Source organism: Diorhabda carinulata, chromosome 6 (assembly GCF_026250575.1).
Source record: "Diorhabda carinulata isolate Delta chromosome 6, icDioCari1.1, whole genome shotgun sequence".
NCBI classification, from domain to species: Eukaryota; Metazoa; Arthropoda; class Insecta; order Coleoptera; family Chrysomelidae; genus Diorhabda; species Diorhabda carinulata.
In genome coordinates this window covers 73,151-88,683 of record NC_079465.1, presented here as the reverse complement: position 1 = coordinate 88,683, position 15,533 = coordinate 73,151, and the positions used below count along the sequence as shown (strand labels likewise).

Here is a 15,533-nt window from a genome sequence, read left to right as displayed (position 1 = left end):
ATATAAACCAAATGGCAATGTCGTAACCTAAAATTCAATTGAGGACTAATTTAAATAAACAGAAATAATTTAATAAACATTTAAACAACTTGTATCACAGTAACATTAATCTGTACTCTGTTTTCTCATTACAACTTGATCATAATTTTTTCTATTTACGTAAACCGTACATATTAGAATCATTGCCATTAGGAAGAAAACTACTCGTTCCAGCTTTTGATCATTTAAGGTTTTTTGTCGAAAGTGTTGATATTCATGTCTACGTCGTCGGTTTTCCATTTGGCGATGAAAAGTTGCACCATAATGACTCTTGGACCATTCATCAAAGTCATAAATTGGAGTACGTCCATCAGGAGGTGGTGGTTTATTTCTAGGTCCTTCTCTAGGTTTATAAAAGCTATTATAATCACTTACTGGTGAGCTTCCAAAGTGGAGACCTTGAAATTAGTAACAAAAATATAAAGTGAAATAACTTCATATAGCACAAATATATATTTAAACAACTCGAATTATGAGAATGAGTTAAAATTTTATTTGTTATATATTACCTTTATCATACATTTTCCTAGTAGTTACATTTCCTAGAACTTCATAAGCTTCAGTGATATTCCTAAATTTTTGTAAAGAAGCTTCGTCCTTATTCTTGTCAGGATGATATATCATGGACAATTTGTAATAAGCTGTTTTAATCTCGTTTTGAGTTGATTTTGGAGAAATACCTAATGAATTATAATGATTTGGTTTTGTTGAATAAGCCTTGGTAAATTTTAAACGGCATCTGTTAGTAATTTTATTTAATAAAGATATTGTGAAACTCATACTACCTTATTATTTGGAAAAGGTATATCTACAATTATTTAAACATTTTTTTTTTTTGAATTTAAATGGTGGTAAATTTAAATTTGTTATTTTTTGAATTATTACCAAATTACATCATTGAATCGTAAACTTCTTTAACCTCAGGAAGAAATGTGACTTTTGACATTGAAATTTATTATTCTCTCATCTGTCGAAATACCATGAAATATACTTGATTTTTTGCTTCTATGATCGTGTCTTCAAAGTTTATATTCACGTAATATCTTTATCACCATTTTCTTTAAACTGACTAATTTCACATTTAACGAATGAGCTACTGTAATGTAAATTAATAATTTTTTCACCTTATGGTAACACAACTACAGTAGCATTCTAAAAATAATATACTTTCTTATTACACTGAACACATTAATAGAACGGAGCTTAATAAACAGTCTTTGATCACATGTTTATATTCATAATTTATTTTCTATAAAATACATAATAATTATCTGGAAGAATTTTAAATTTAAATCGTTTAGTTTTATAACTGCCAAAAGGTTAAGTAAAAATAAATTTTAATTATCACTATTTATTTCGTGGTTTTCAGAAACTAAATCGTACCAATTTCAATTATTAATGATTGGTTTATGCAGCCATAATTAAAAATTACTATTAGACTAACAAATTAAATTACTAGTTGTAAGACACTGAAATAGTACTTATAGTTCTTGCAGAAAATGAACAGTAAATTGAAATTAAACTGAAAGTTCGCAAACTTTCAACTTTGTTTAATTCCTTAATTTTGTAAGGTTATGATCATAGAAAACGTTAGGTCAGTCTGTATTTGTGGTATTACTTTGTTTACAACATCTTTGTTCTTTGATTATGGAAGTATTATTCACGCTATTGCGCCGATTTCCGCCGTGGTGCTTATTTTTCAAACTGATATAAAAAAAATAGGAAAAAGCAATGTCTTTTAGATGATGGAACACTGATAGACAGTGTCAGAAGCTTTCCACATTCGTATGATAAAAAGGACCCATACAGGGAATTTCTATAGGTTAACCAATTATCCTTAATTTACTGCATAAACAAAAAAAATACCACCAGCAGAGTCTAGTTTAATGAAAATTTTAATTTTGGGTGCATAAACCCAGCTTTAATCCTAAAATCTAAATTTTTTTCAGATGTCTCTGAGTAAATCTAAAAAGTTAATATTGGGTTTAACTGCAGTCTCGGGTGTTGTTACATTCTATTACTTAAATAACACTTGCAAGGTTCAAAATTCGTGGACAACAAATTATAATCCATCTCCATTTGCTAAGTGGGATGAAAATTGGGATCAGTGAGTATAATTTTTGTTAGATATTGAAATATTTCTTATTGCCTAATCTCAAGTACTCTGAAATTAACAAACTATTTTATTATTATAATGATATATCAATGTATCATATTTCTAGTTGATGCTATATCTCATTTTTAGCCGATGTCCAAAATATATGAATCGTATAAAAGGAAGGAGGCTTTCCGAAACTGAAGAAAATACTCTCAATGAACAAACAGAAAAAAAACCTACAGCTGTAAGGCATATAATACTTATCAGACATGGGCAATATAATTTGAATGGTACTACTGATGGAGAACGAGTTTTAACCAAATTGGGTATGTTGTTATATTATTTATAATAATTAGAATCTTTCATATATTGTTTATTATTGATTGCAAAATTGTAGGAACTCAAAAATGTCATTAAGAAAGGCGGATGTGTTTTTATTTCTATCATATAACAAACATATTTATTAATAATTTTTTAAGGGCGAATGCAAGCAGAATATACAGGTAAAAGATTAAAAGAATTAGATCTACCCTATACACAAATGGTAAAATCCACAATGACTAGAGCACAAGAGACCGGAACAATTATATCAGAATATATTCCAGAGGTAACCAAACTTATTTTATCCCCAAAGCAACAGTTAGTTTTTTTATTGAATCCAAAAAATAAATTGTGACTAATAATTAAAGTTTGGGAGAAATAATTTGTAATTGCAGATGAAAATGTTGCATTGTTGTATGTGGTATTTCTTACTCCCGGTTTTATTTATTTATTTTTGTTATCATTTCTAGATTCCTGTGCTCCATTGTGATCTTTTAAGAGAAGGTGCGCCTATACCTCCTGAACCACCTGTAGGAACTTGGAAACCTGAAAATTATGTAAGTTTGATTACACGGTATTTCTCATTTTATTATTGAATTTGATATATATTTGCTTCTAAGTAATAAGTTTTTTTTAAGAAGTTTTATCAAGATGGATCAAGAATTGAAGCGGCCTTTAGAAAATATTTTCACCGTGCAGATTGTTCTCAAGAAAAAGATTCTTACACTGTTTTAGTATGTCACGCCAATGTTATTCGATATTTCGTTTGCAGGTTAGTGTCAATTTAATAAAACAATATTGTTTTTTAATGTCCATCCGATATTGTGTAGTGTGTTTGTAATAATTGTATGATATATTTTTAGGGCACTTCAATTTCCTGCCGAAGCATGGTTGAGACTTTCCATAAATCATGCCAGTATAACATGGATCAGCATCACACCAAGTGGACGGTGTATACTTAGAGTGTTAGGAGATACAGGTCATATGCCCCCCAACGTCATTACAAGTACATGATTAGATTATTAAGGAAGAGCATTGATATTTACATATATATAAATATATATATATATATATATATATATATATATATATATATATATATATATATATATATATATATATACAAGAGCGAGGTGAAATGCGTTGAAAATTTTTACTGGACAGTATTTCATGGGAAAACCATATAATAAATCAAGTTTTTCTTAAGATGCACTATTCTCTATGGTTTTTCTTGAAATTGTATAACTTAGGAAAAAAATGTATTGTAAGATTATTGTGAATATATATACTTTGACAATTGATTCTCTTATTATTACATCCTTCCTAATTCATGAGTTTCTAGAGGTATGATAAAAACATTACAATTAATTAACTAATATCCAATTAACTTATTACTTGAATTTTGCACATTTACTTAATTGATATGAGAAACAACTGTTTTCACTTACAAATCTTCAAAATAATAAAGTACAAGTGACTAATTCCCTGAAAAACAATAAAAATGAAATGAGCTAATTTGCACTTTTCTACCTGTATAAATTATAGAAAGTAGAAAATGAAATATCTCTAATATATATTTTTAAACTCTTTCGATGAAAAGAAATATAATAATAAAATTATGTTAAGAGAATAAACATTTATTAGATAGATATGGTAGGAGCTACAATAAGAACAAAATCATTTTGATAAAAACACCAAGGAATGGAAATCAACAAAAAAAAATATCTATATATGTAATGATTCAAAATAATAAAATTTAAACCATAACATCAGAACAGTAATTAGAATTATATGTAGGCACAATTTATTAGTGAGCTTAAAACAAGAGTAGTAATTCTAAAAATGTCACCTAACTATAACCTTATACAAATGAATATTAAAAATGTAACATATTCTTTGATAACCATTTTTTCTATTTGGTGTAACAATAATAATCATATTAAATAATTTTTTTAACACTGTTAATGTTAACTTTGATGTTACCATCTGTAACAATAATTGTAAATAATTTAGTGGAATAAGATATATTCATGTAGGCAAAATAACAGGTAACTGCACTGGACTATTGTCAACAGTATCCTCTATAGCCTTCAGTTCTGCATAGCTTAGAACATGTCGCTTTTCATGACTCCTCATGTGATCACGTCTTCTAAATTTCTTCTTGCATATCCTACATTCATAAGTTAACTCAGCAGAATGTATCAATAAATGCTTGATGAAAGTGGATCTGAAATTTCGAGATTTAATAGGTTGTTCACATATAGGACAAAATGTTCTATCTGGATAATCAAAGTATTTCAAAATTTCGTGTGAGGGCAAAAATTTCCTTTCTACTTTATGAGCATCTCTCTTATGTTTTAATAAATCAATAGGAGTTTCTGCAATAAATGTACAAATTTTACATTTGATAGGAGCATTCATTTTTTGCAATTCTTCTGAAGAATCTTCATCATAATCATAAATAGAAAGATCATATTTTGCTTTCTTGGCTGTTGATACATCAACATTTTCTTGGGTAAGGTTTTCTGATACTTCGCCTGATTCTCTACTTGTAGACAAAACCTCGTGTGAGTTTTTAACTCTACTTTTTAATGTTTTTGGAACCTTCAAACTATCTCCTTCTATAATACAAAAGGAATCTATGTTAGTATTTGTAGATTGTTCTAAATTTTTATTACTTATTTTTGTAACACTAGCATTATTGTTATTAAAATGAATCAGTGATTTAGCGCAAACAGTTTGGTCCGAGTTTTGATCGTTGAAATTAACAGCAGAGGTTGATTGTCTGGAACAAGTTGTTTCTTCACATATTGGAATACTTGGCAGGTTTTCGCAATCATCTACGTTATTCTCAATAGAAACTGACTCATTTTTATTTATTTTCTCGGCAATTTCTTTTTGTTGTATATTTGTAACAGTAACATTTTCTTTCTTGTTTAGATTTTCAGGATTTTTCAGTTTTTTAGATCGCTTATTTTTCTTAAGTGGCATATCGATAATTTTCTTGGTAGATTTTTAATTTTACAAAATTGTTCTACATTTTTTAGAAAATAATACTTGAACAAAAAAAACTAAAATGTAAACTTCAACTAAAAATGACAATCTGTCTAACTTTTCTACTCTCTAGAATTTCATCATAGAACTAAAATATAGAAAATTCGTAGAAATGTTACTCAACAACTCAATTTGTCTATGGTATATACATGTGACGTAAGTCAGTTATGAATTAATAGCAGAAGATATTAATGAATAATTTATACAATATCAAATTTTCATTTAATTTGGAAAAGCATTCAGCATCATTATCAAACAATGAGCTGACATTTTTTAAAAATTAAAACACATTCCCTAAAAGTTAACGTTGTTATTTTGTAAAATCAACTAAGCAAAATAAACAAAAAGATGTATCTAATATAATTGCCTTTTCGCAAATATTTAATGAATATAAAATGGCTACCACTAATTTAGGATATTTTAATTCATTCTATATCAAAAAAATATACCTAAGTTGTACCTACTCCGATAGTTGTAATTATGGTGCGTGTAAAGTACAACTAAAATTAAATATGCCCCATCATAAAGAATTCTAGATTAGGTATTAGGTATAGGTATTTGTTTGTATTAACGGAATACAAGTAGTATCCAAGGAAATTAGATATTATGCACCTTGATAGAAAAAGTTTCAAATACTAAATACATCCATCATAAAGACGTCAGTTCATAAAGAATATAGTTTTTTTTTTATATTCCATTAAGGCTAATTTTTTATAATGAGAAAGTTGATTCCATCAAAACATTTCACAAATAGTTGTTGTGATAGGAGGTGAGCACATATTGACATGGTAATATGTTGATACAGTCATAATTTCCTGTGAATATTAACAATCAACACAGTTGAAAATTTATTTATATTTTTCCGTAATAAATATTTTCAGCATAACTCAAGACGGTCCCAAACAACTTCTTTTTTCCAATAACTGGGCTACCAGGAATGATTCAGCAAACGTTGCATTAGCACTACAACCAGAATATTTATTGAATTCTCGAAGAAAATGTTTCAAAAATGTTCCCTTCAAGCCAAGTAATACAAATAACGTATATCGCAAAAGTTGCTTGGGTTCAAATAATTGTTATTGCAAAGAAACTTCGATAAAGCCACCAGGGCTATTATTGAGAAGGCCTAATAAATGTTTATCATTGGAAGAATTCGAAGATAGATTTCACAATAAATTAAATACAAAAGGACGTAGTTCTTTCCACTGTTTCTGCAAAGGTTTATTTCTTTCAAATATAAAGTTCCATTAGATGAAATTAATTTAAAAAAGTAAAAAAGTTTCCTGAAACATTTACTTTATTGATTGAATTTTTTCAGCCAATTCTGAATTAACAGACCATATCAATAGAGTACAATCAATTCAGAATGAATTTGAAAACGAAAATCTAAAAATTACGGATCAAAGAAAGGAGTACGAAAAATTTCGAGACAATGAATATGATGAATATCTAAAAGATATTGATCAGTATAGAACATTAACTATTATGAGTACGTATTTCGTTTCAATATTAAATGGCATTCCAAAATTTTATATTTCGAGTATTTAGTGGACTTGAGAATAATAATTTTATTGAAGGTACACGAAATCCAAATACAATAGCAACCGGTTCCAGCGAATATGTTACAGAAGGGTTAAATTCGGACGATTTAAATTTGTTTGCAAAAAGTACAGACGAAGTAGCAAGTGAAAGAGAATGCGACATCGACAAAATAAATGGAAATACCAACAAATATATACCAAGATGCACATATTCATCGTTTAAAGAGGAATATAGTGATTATTTAAAAAGCAAATTGTGTGGAGACAAATCATTTTCCAGAAAAACCCGTTCAGAATTTGCCACTACTAAAAATTCATCATCTGAAAAATCTGTGGAAAATTTGATAACAGATGGCGAACAATTGTTTGAGAATCGATATACCCAGAACAAATTAACTTCAACTAAATGTGTATGTAAATGTAATAACCATATCCCATACGAACCTAACGCAGGTAAAATATTTTTTAATTAACATTGTAAATTTGGAATCTAACTACTCTTAATTGAGTAAAAACCGAACTACTATGCCGTATCTCCCACGTTTTTTTCTTTATCCGCTACTCCTTAATTTCCGTTTTTCATTTAGAGTTTAGAACAGATTAGCAATAATTTGTTTATATTATAGTGATGAAGTGTTTTCATTATAATCTTTATATTTTCTATTAGTGCAGTGATCTAGTCACTTGTGTAGGATATATCAAGGACATTATGGGTTGTGATTAAGTTGAAACACCATCACAACTTAAGCCGCCAGCCAGACTTACATCGTATTATTCTTTCCATAACATGTTTTAGGAAACGTACTCTCCTCGTCACCTCTTATCCAAAAAGACGGGAGCTACTTAAATGTGAATGGACGCGACAAAAATTCAACGGAAATGACCCAAACAAATTTATCTGGTGATGGTAGTATGAATATATCGGATATAAGAAAATTTAGGGATAAAAATTATTTTGAAACACATCATTTGGATAATTTCGAATTTGATAGAAATGATGTGACCGCAACAGAATTAGATACAAACAGGTACGAATACCAAAAGGTCAACAAGTTACACACTATTTTCAAAATTTTGCTGATATAAAAATGCATTTGTATATTCATGATTTGGTATTTAAAATTAATTATTATCTTTTAGTGAGCGTCTTTTGTAATAAGAACTATTGGAATCTATTTTCAGACATTCAAAGTCGACTGAACAATTTTCTGATGGCGTAACGTTTCAAAAATTGAGAAATATCACGAAATGCTATAAATTGGGATTGGCACCAAATACGGTGATCAAAACAGACTCCTCTATTAAAATTGATGTTAACGAAAAGGATGTTTATAATTACCCCAAATTTATAGGTCGATATGAAAAACCTCGTTATGTGAATACCTTCGCTTTGAGGCAACAAAAAATGACAACTTATCGACATTGAAGATCACCCCAAAACTAGCTAAATAATTGAAACACAAATAAATTTTTTATTTCTACAACTTTTGAATGTTTTTTTTTAACTATGTACATTTTATAATACTTATTTAGTAAATAAATTTTCTTAATTTTAAATATGTTTTATTTGTACAGTGTGTTCATGAAGGAACGTAATTTTCTAATCTTTTGATTTCTGTTAGGTTTCTTGTAAAGTTGAATAAAAGTTTTTTCGAATTATTCAGGTTATGTACCTACATAAAACGATAAGAAGTGAAAGGTATTCATTTTAATTGAAATGTGTACTGAACTGGAATAAGTAATGATTCTTATAGCGAAAAGTAAAGGAACTTGAGATTAGGTAACTTTCCTTATTCAATGAAATGTATTCAAATCGCAAACAAATTGCCAAACAGCAATTTGCGGGATCATCGTAATCATTTCTGTAAGGTTTACAAAAAAATTTTTTTTAAGGTTGGTATTAAAAAGGTAGGTTCATAATTAAACGAAAGGTATACGAGTAGTGTGCGAATCGATAATGCGGTTTGCCAAAATGTAGCTGATTGTTGGATAAATAACAAAAAAAATGGTTTTTCAATCTCCATAATAAATATTTCAAACGAACACAATCGTTTCAAAAAATTACTCGGAGATTTTTTTAATCTGAATGAATTCCTTCTTACTGATTAGAAATTAAGCCATCATAATATGTTCAGAAAAACAATGGTTATTCTAAAAGAAATTTTTATAGTGAAGGTAGAGTGTTTAGAATTCGATATTTTTAATGGTTTACAATGGATTCTGGTGAGTTTATTTTAGAAATCTTTCGTTTATATTATATTCTGTTATTGTAAATGAAACTTTTATCAGAGTTGACTTTAGTTTCCGTGTAAAATTCAATAATGTGATTCATATATTTCATTTGTTCAACTAATTTTGGTATATACCGTATTATGAATAAACTCTGAATTCGTGCACAGTTTGTTTACTAGAAACAACTGAATTTTATTGTAACATGTAACTCACCCTAGACACATGATCTGCTGTCCAAAATGTCCATATCAAATCAAATTAATTGTCAATAAATCAATAATAAAAGTATTCTTATTACGATCAAGTAATGCTATTTCTCAATAAAAGTCTTGTACATTTTTTTCAAAAATATACATTTCAGAGTTTGCAAAAATACCCAAAATTATTTTTACTATACCGATAGATTGATTCGTTCTATCGATGTCGGTATTTAGTTAAAAGAATTTAATATTTTATGATGGACTTCCTTTTTATTATTTTGAGGGATTGCAGCTTTATTATACTTTTATTGTTGCTGAAATGTAAAATTATATATTTTCTAGAAACATCATGTTCGATGGAACCTTTTTGATCCTTTCATGTTTAGTATTTTAAAAAATTTTATATCCTCTCAATCATTATTTAAGAACGATAACCGCCCAATACTTTTATGATCATCCTTGGGAAATTTCAAATTCATTGTATCAACATTACATTGTCTTTTTTCTATTTTTTAATATTATCGATAAACATTCGAAATTAGCACAAGATGACAAAAAATTTTTGCTTTGTCATATATGTTTTAATAATGCCCAAAATTAGGCACTTGATTCAGTTTTTCACAACATCATTTTTAGTTCTTTTCATAAAATCCCAACTATATTTGTTCAAACTTTTCGATAAATTCAAGTGTAATGTGTCTAAATTCTACGTTCACCAAGCAAGTAATATCTTTATTTGAAATTACTTGTAATCATTAATTGAAAATAATGCTTTAAAACAAAGTAGTAGGAAAAACTAAGATATGAAAGTACAAACAATACAGATAAAGTTTGATATAAAGCGGGATTTCTTCAAATTTCCCTAATCATTATGGAGGTATATCTTTATATGGAAAATAACCATTTTCTTCTCTATAATTTGAATGTAAATTCACTTATAAAAACTGAAACACATTATAATGTTTCAAATACGGGGTAGCGCGAAAAACAAATTTGGTGTAATCTTAGTGGTAAGTAATCAACTAAAACGAGCTTCACGAAAAATTCCCGTTTATGAATTTTCCGAAAATTGTTACAGATAGTTTCCAATATACGTGTCGACCCAATAAATGTCTTTCAGACAATTTTACCATATTTTCGTAAATTTTTGAAAGAAAAATGATGCAAAAACTTTTTTTTGTAATACTAAGATTGCAACGAGGCCCACATGATATTTTTGAAAAATTTTCAAATCACAGCATAAACATTATACTGTAACTCTTTTACTATTATGTTTTGAAATACAATTGCTAATCATCCTGTATATACGGCAACACCAATGTTACTTACTCTTCCTGCTCCTTCCTTCTCTCAATTTTTTCAAAAAATCACTCAAGATGTATAATAATATGAAATCCTATTCACTGATTAGTAATTTCAGTCAATAGGTAATGTTCAATAAAACAATTGTTATTCTATAAGAAATTTTTATAGTGAAATTAATTTATTTCAAATATTCAAGATTCCTATTTATAATCTCTACACCAAATTAAATTGTTATATATTATCAAGGCAATATAAAAATTTGAGATACCCATCCCATCAACAGTTAGTTTCGTAGTTTTCATTGAAATGATTTCATTTATGTTACTGATTAGGTGTATATTGAGAATGCTTATTATTTTCTAATGATTATGATGTTTATATTGTATCCAGGATTTTCTTATTGTAATAACCAAGCATGATAAGCATTTTTGTCTTCAGATTAGTGTTTCCTCCCTCGTTTACTTGTTGTTTGATATCCAACTTTCTATCCTCACCTTGTTTCTTTTCGTTCAGTTTGGCTGAAATTCTCTTGACTTTAATTTTATTATCAGTGTTATTAAATCAGCTATACTTCCTACAGTATAATCCAACACAAAATATGTAATTATTTTGAGTTTACACAAGAGAAAATATAAACAGAGAGAGGTTAACTTTTTGAACTATATTCTTTTTTCTTCATTATTAAATTCTTCTTTTTCAATCGGATATATAGTCTTCTTTTTTAAATAAAATAATGGTTAATAATAATGTCAAATATTAATTAACCTCAATGGAATAATAAACTAAATATAAATGAAATTATTTCCAATATTAAGATTTGCAAGTGAGAATTCAATATTTTGGAGTCATCTCCATTAAATATGTTTAATTTTCGAATAGAACAAGATTATATTAAGGTTAGGTTCATTTTTGGAATTAGGGTTTGTTATTGGGCTATAAGAATAACTCTGTTCTATTTATGACTTATAACTATAATTTTAATTCTTGTATTATTCATCATTAACACTAAATTCGTAGTAGTAAACATAATTTGATTATATTTTCATGATATTTTAACGGGAAGGAAAAGCAATGCTGAAAATCAGACTAAGATATTTTTTATATGGGAAATTTGAAGGTTTGCACTCAAAACGTGTCTACAAATTTGTCATTATTATTTGATAGAATGTATAATAAAAAACGTTGATGGGGTCAGTTGCAAGTTAAACATTAAATTTACCAGGTATTAAATAAATTATTTAATTACATTCAAATTAGGATAACCATCATTCTGTAGGTTAAAGTTTATTCTGGAACAGCACATCTAAAGGACCTAGAGCAACTGTTTCAGGCAAATTAAAGTTATTAATCAAGTTATGGAAGACACTTCAATGTTACCATCGATGAACATGAAGTCTGAGAAGTCTCGGCTGGATCCATCTTGAAAACAAATATGAAACTTGAGCTGACAACTCTTAAATTGAAAAAAGGTGAGTATGTATCTGAATGTCTCAAATTTCATCAATATATTTTCATCAAAAATTCTTTTTGTAAATTCATATATTTGGCAATCGTTTCATGATAGTTAGAATAATAAATCTCCATGTATTTGGTACAAATAAAAACAGAATTTGATTCGTTATATACTTTTTTCGATAATGCTTAAAGCAAAGATGTATTATAGATTTGCTTTTTTTATCAATAAATTTCTTATGCAAGTTATCAGTTTTATTATATTTCAACTTCTGTCATTAATGTTTTTGAACTCTTAAAAGTTGATCATATATCTGCCTGTTCAAATTTTTGTCTTTTATCAATTTCAGATTTAAAGAGTACCTGATGCCTCCAATGTAAAAGCAGCATATGTTTCCATATGAAAGTGTTATCAAATATAAGGATGGAAAGTGTCAATTCTATTACTATTCAATCCTGATGTTTCTTTTGTTGAAAAAATAAATAAAGTATTAAAAATGAGTACACCAAACCAAGTGACATTTATATTAGTTGTAATATCATTTTAATATGGAATAAAAGTTCCAAAACTGTAGCATCTTATTGGTAGTTTTACATAAATGAAAGTAAGTGTGTTAATAATTCGAAAATTATACCAATAGTTTAATCAACTATTAAATTATCAGGAGATAAAGCATGGTGGAATGTGAGTATGGATTAGATTTTCCGATTCATTTAGTATCAAACTGAAAACAAAATTTCAAAATGCAAGATGCAGTTTGTGCAATTTATGGGAGTTACATCTTCGTGCATTGCTTACTTGTGATGGACTGTTATGGATTTCACTTGAATAGAATTTTTTTGCAAAACTATAAATGATTGGTATTTTTTTGGATTATATTGTAAAATACAAATAATTGAGAAAAACCCTGTATATCATAATTAATAAAAATAATTTCAGAAATAATATAATGTGAGCCTCTGTTAAATAACAAAAATTCTTTCATCTTTTAGTTGTAAACAACTTATAATAAAATCAGGTATTGAAACAAAAAAGGAATTTTTTGTATAATTGGAAATTATATTTCAGGTGTGAAAAGAGATGAAAGGCAGTAATCCTCGGAGATTGCTCTGTTTCTCAATTTCCACGCTTGTGCCTAAATCAAACGGCAAAACGTCGGAGCAAACGGTGGAAATGAGTTGTTGAAGTGTCGAAATTTGCTTAGGGGTATCGTAAGATACCAAAATTTCATTCCCTATGACTATTCGAAATATAGGTTTTCATTGAAACAGAAATGGAACTTACATTGTGGATGTACCTCGTATGAAGGAAATTCTAAAATCAGTTATTCAAATTTTTCTAAAATTTTCGGTCCGAATTATTGCATAAAATTTTGATTGAAATGATATTTTTTGATATTTAATGAGTGAGCAGACCTTTGATCAGTTGCTGTTGGTTTTTGTACTTTTGGGAATTCTAGGAATATTTTATTGAGATTAATATAGTTACAGATATTAATTAATGAAGAAAAATAGTTTGAATTAATTTTTGAATAACTTTTTTAACATTCAGAAAGTTTTAACAAACATCCAATTAAACTTACAAAACAATGTTTTCGAAATCTTTAGGGATCTTTTGAAGTATAAAGTTAAATTTGAATATTTTATTTTTTGTTAATCTCGATAGAATTGATTATGTTGTGATTAGAATTTTGTGTAAAAAGTAGGGAAATGAAATGAAATATGAAATCGAAATGAAACAGTGTGAAAAAATTATATCTTAAGAAAGATTATTCGAAATCAATCTATAACTTTAAAAAAGGAATCATTTGAAAACAATTAGAAAACAAAAGTAAAACAAAAAGTATATAAAAGTATCTAATTCTGAATTTACAACTTTTAATGGTTTACTATGGAGTCTGGTATGTTTATTTTAGATATATTTTAGGGACCATCATTACACCCTTTTTTTTGTTAAAAGTATCCTTCATTTATTTTTCTACATTGGTTATCGAGAATTTACAAGAGGTATAATATATTTGAAAAACAACACGCGCCTGCAGTTTTGGAACCCTTTTTAACAGTTTGTAGGTAGAATAGTTTGTTTATATTATATGGAGGGTTTAATACAGATAAAGAAAAATGATCATGCAGCACCTTTTTAGATGTCTTTGTCTTTGTTCAAAGAATTGTGTGTTTACATTTCAATCTTATTTTTGGCATTTATGAGATTACCTTCAACACAATTCTTAAAGAGATAAGGACCACCCTACACTATGAGAAATTTTAAAATCGCAGTATTCCAGATACATACTCGTAATAATACCAAAATAACTATACATGTTGAGGGTTTATTACTGGTAACTAAAATCGACCGTGAAGCACCTTCTTAGATGTCTTTGTTTTTGTTGAAAGAATTTTTTATTTACTTTGCATTTCGAATTGATTTTTGATATTCCTGAGAAACATAACGTTTAAAAGAATATTTTCTGATATTGTTTATCTAATTTGGGGATGGCGACCACCCCCCATCCATGGGAAATTTTCAAGTCACAGTATTTTCGATAAACAATCAAAAATAATACCAAGATAACAAAAATGTTTTGATTTATATGCAGCCATTCTTTTGAAAGTTGAAATTGTTTTAGTCAGTAACATTGTTCTAAATTCTACGTTTTTTAATTAAGAAACATTCTCATGTACCTGTAGTCACTAATTCTAAAAACGAAGATATGTCGTGATACATTAAAAGTATACAAATTTCCAAAAGGAAATTACTATTATTTGCTGCCCATAAACTCTACTTATATAGTCATTTAATAACATTAAGTTATTGTGAATTGTAATAATTAAATCTATGTCATATTTTATTGTAAGTATTATATATATTATCACTTATTATTTAAAACTTTCTTAGAAATACTCTAAAACTATATCTTGCTTTATATTGCTTTATTTATTTTATCTTTGAAAACACTATTTTATTAAATATGGAAATTATATAACAAAATATGTAATATTTAATTACTTATTATTTAATAAATCAAAACTTTACATCTTCTCAGATCATTGACCCCTTTCGAATTCTTAGCGAATGTCTAGACTTGTTTTTGACTTGCGCACTGTGAATGTTGAAGTCACAAGCTTTAAACAATGCATTTAATTATTTAGATAATGAAACTTTGACAGTATTACAAATTCGGATAGACATATTTGATGCTAAATTTTCTATTCGTGAAATTTCGTGTAATTTTGTTTTCGGTTGTGAAGTGAAAACTATTTTCTTATTGATATAGGTAAGATATAATTCTC

General features: G+C 27.6%; 4 protein-coding genes and 1 long non-coding RNA gene across 11 annotated transcripts; 3 read left to right on the top strand and 2 right to left on the bottom strand.

Moving 5' to 3' along the window:
• Positions 1-49: 49 nt before the first annotated feature.
• Positions 50-1,558, bottom strand: LOC130895739 (dnaJ homolog subfamily C member 30, mitochondrial-like). The gene is made up of 2 exons (XM_057803267.1): positions 549-1,558; positions 50-437 (listed from the first exon to the last, which is right to left on the bottom strand). The coding sequence occupies exons 1-2, from the start codon at positions 817-819 to the stop codon at positions 106-108; spliced, it is 603 nt and encodes a 200-aa protein (XP_057659250.1). The 5' UTR covers positions 820-1,558; the 3' UTR covers positions 50-105.
• Positions 1,049-3,757, top strand: LOC130895737 (serine/threonine-protein phosphatase PGAM5, mitochondrial-like). Of its 4 annotated transcripts, XM_057803262.1 has the most exons (8): positions 1,237-1,358; positions 1,989-2,146; positions 2,285-2,463; positions 2,617-2,744; positions 2,929-3,015; positions 3,097-3,230; positions 3,322-3,513; positions 3,578-3,592. In XM_057803262.1, the coding sequence occupies exons 2-7, from the start codon at positions 1,989-1,991 to the stop codon at positions 3,470-3,472; spliced, it is 837 nt and encodes a 278-aa protein (XP_057659245.1). In that variant the 5' UTR covers positions 1,237-1,358; the 3' UTR covers positions 3,473-3,513; positions 3,578-3,592. The 4 variants fall into 4 exon arrangements, with proteins under 4 accessions (XP_057659244.1, XP_057659245.1, XP_057659246.1 ...); XM_057803261.1 differs by having other exon boundaries at positions 1,049-1,861; positions 3,322-3,757; XM_057803263.1 differs by having other exon boundaries at positions 3,100-3,230; positions 3,322-3,757.
• Positions 3,758-4,486: 729 nt separating this feature from the next.
• On the bottom strand, positions 4,487-5,328 carry LOC130895203 (zinc finger protein 253-like). Its single transcript, XM_057802392.1, has 2 exons — positions 5,303-5,328; positions 4,487-5,243 (listed from the first exon to the last, which is right to left on the bottom strand). The coding sequence occupies exons 1-2, from the start codon at positions 5,326-5,328 to the stop codon at positions 4,487-4,489; spliced, it is 783 nt and encodes a 260-aa protein (XP_057658375.1).
• Positions 5,329-6,132: 804 nt separating this feature from the next.
• Positions 6,133-8,537, top strand: LOC130895178 (uncharacterized). Of its 2 annotated transcripts, none has more exons than XM_057802357.1 (6): positions 6,133-6,281; positions 6,394-6,731; positions 6,831-7,001; positions 7,090-7,506; positions 7,850-8,081; positions 8,236-8,537. In XM_057802357.1, the coding sequence occupies exons 1-6, from the start codon at positions 6,229-6,231 to the stop codon at positions 8,477-8,479; spliced, it is 1,455 nt and encodes a 484-aa protein (XP_057658340.1). In that variant the 5' UTR covers positions 6,133-6,228; the 3' UTR covers positions 8,480-8,537. The 2 variants fall into 2 exon arrangements, with proteins under 2 accessions (XP_057658340.1, XP_057658342.1); XM_057802359.1 differs by having other exon boundaries at positions 8,194-8,537.
• Positions 8,538-8,970: 433 nt separating this feature from the next.
• Positions 8,971-14,364, top strand: LOC130894984 (uncharacterized). 3 transcript variants are annotated; one of them, XR_009059415.1, is made up of 4 exons: positions 8,971-12,012; positions 12,067-12,259; positions 12,593-12,847; positions 13,312-14,364. It is a non-coding gene; the product is annotated as an uncharacterized LOC130894984 (long non-coding RNA). The 3 variants fall into 3 exon arrangements; XR_009059414.1 differs by having other exon boundaries at positions 12,908-14,364; XR_009059413.1 differs by having other exon boundaries at positions 12,593-14,364.
• The last annotated feature ends 1,169 nt before the right edge of the window (positions 14,365-15,533 follow it).

What these genes read in the sequence shown, in the direction of transcription:
- LOC130895739 (XM_057803267.1), bottom strand. Translation starts at nt 819, where the DNA reads ATGAGTTTCACAATATCTTTATTAAATAAAATTACTAACAGATGCCGT. An exon ending in TAGGAAAATGTATGATAAAG is followed by an intron (nt 438 to 548) that starts GTAATATATAAC and finishes ACTAATTTCAAG; the next exon opens with GTCTCCACTTTGGAAGCTCA.
- LOC130895737 (XM_057803261.1), top strand. Translation starts at nt 1,989, where the DNA reads ATGTCTCTGAGTAAATCTAAAAAGTTAATATTGGGTTTAACTGCAGTC. An exon ending in TGGGATGAAAATTGGGATCA is followed by an intron (nt 2,147 to 2,284) that starts GTGAGTATAATT and finishes TCTCATTTTTAG; the next exon opens with CCGATGTCCAAAATATATGA. An exon ending in ATTCGATATTTCGTTTGCAG is followed by an intron (nt 3,231 to 3,321) that starts GTTAGTGTCAAT and finishes ATATATTTTTAG; the next exon opens with GGCACTTCAATTTCCTGCCG.
- LOC130895203 (XM_057802392.1), bottom strand. Translation starts at nt 5,328, where the DNA reads ATGAGTCAGTTTCTATTGAGAATAAC. An exon ending in CAGTTTCTATTGAGAATAAC is followed by an intron (nt 5,244 to 5,302) that starts GTAGATGATTGC and finishes AACTTGTTCCAG; the next exon opens with ACAATCAACCTCTGCTGTTA.
- LOC130895178 (XM_057802357.1), top strand. Translation starts at nt 6,229, where the DNA reads ATGAGAAAGTTGATTCCATCAAAACATTTCACAAATAGTTGTTGTGAT. An exon ending in TTTCCACTGTTTCTGCAAAG is followed by an intron (nt 6,732 to 6,830) that starts GTTTATTTCTTT and finishes GAATTTTTTCAG; the next exon opens with CCAATTCTGAATTAACAGAC. An exon ending in ACAGAATTAGATACAAACAG is followed by an intron (nt 8,082 to 8,235) that starts GTACGAATACCA and finishes ATCTATTTTCAG; the next exon opens with ACATTCAAAGTCGACTGAAC.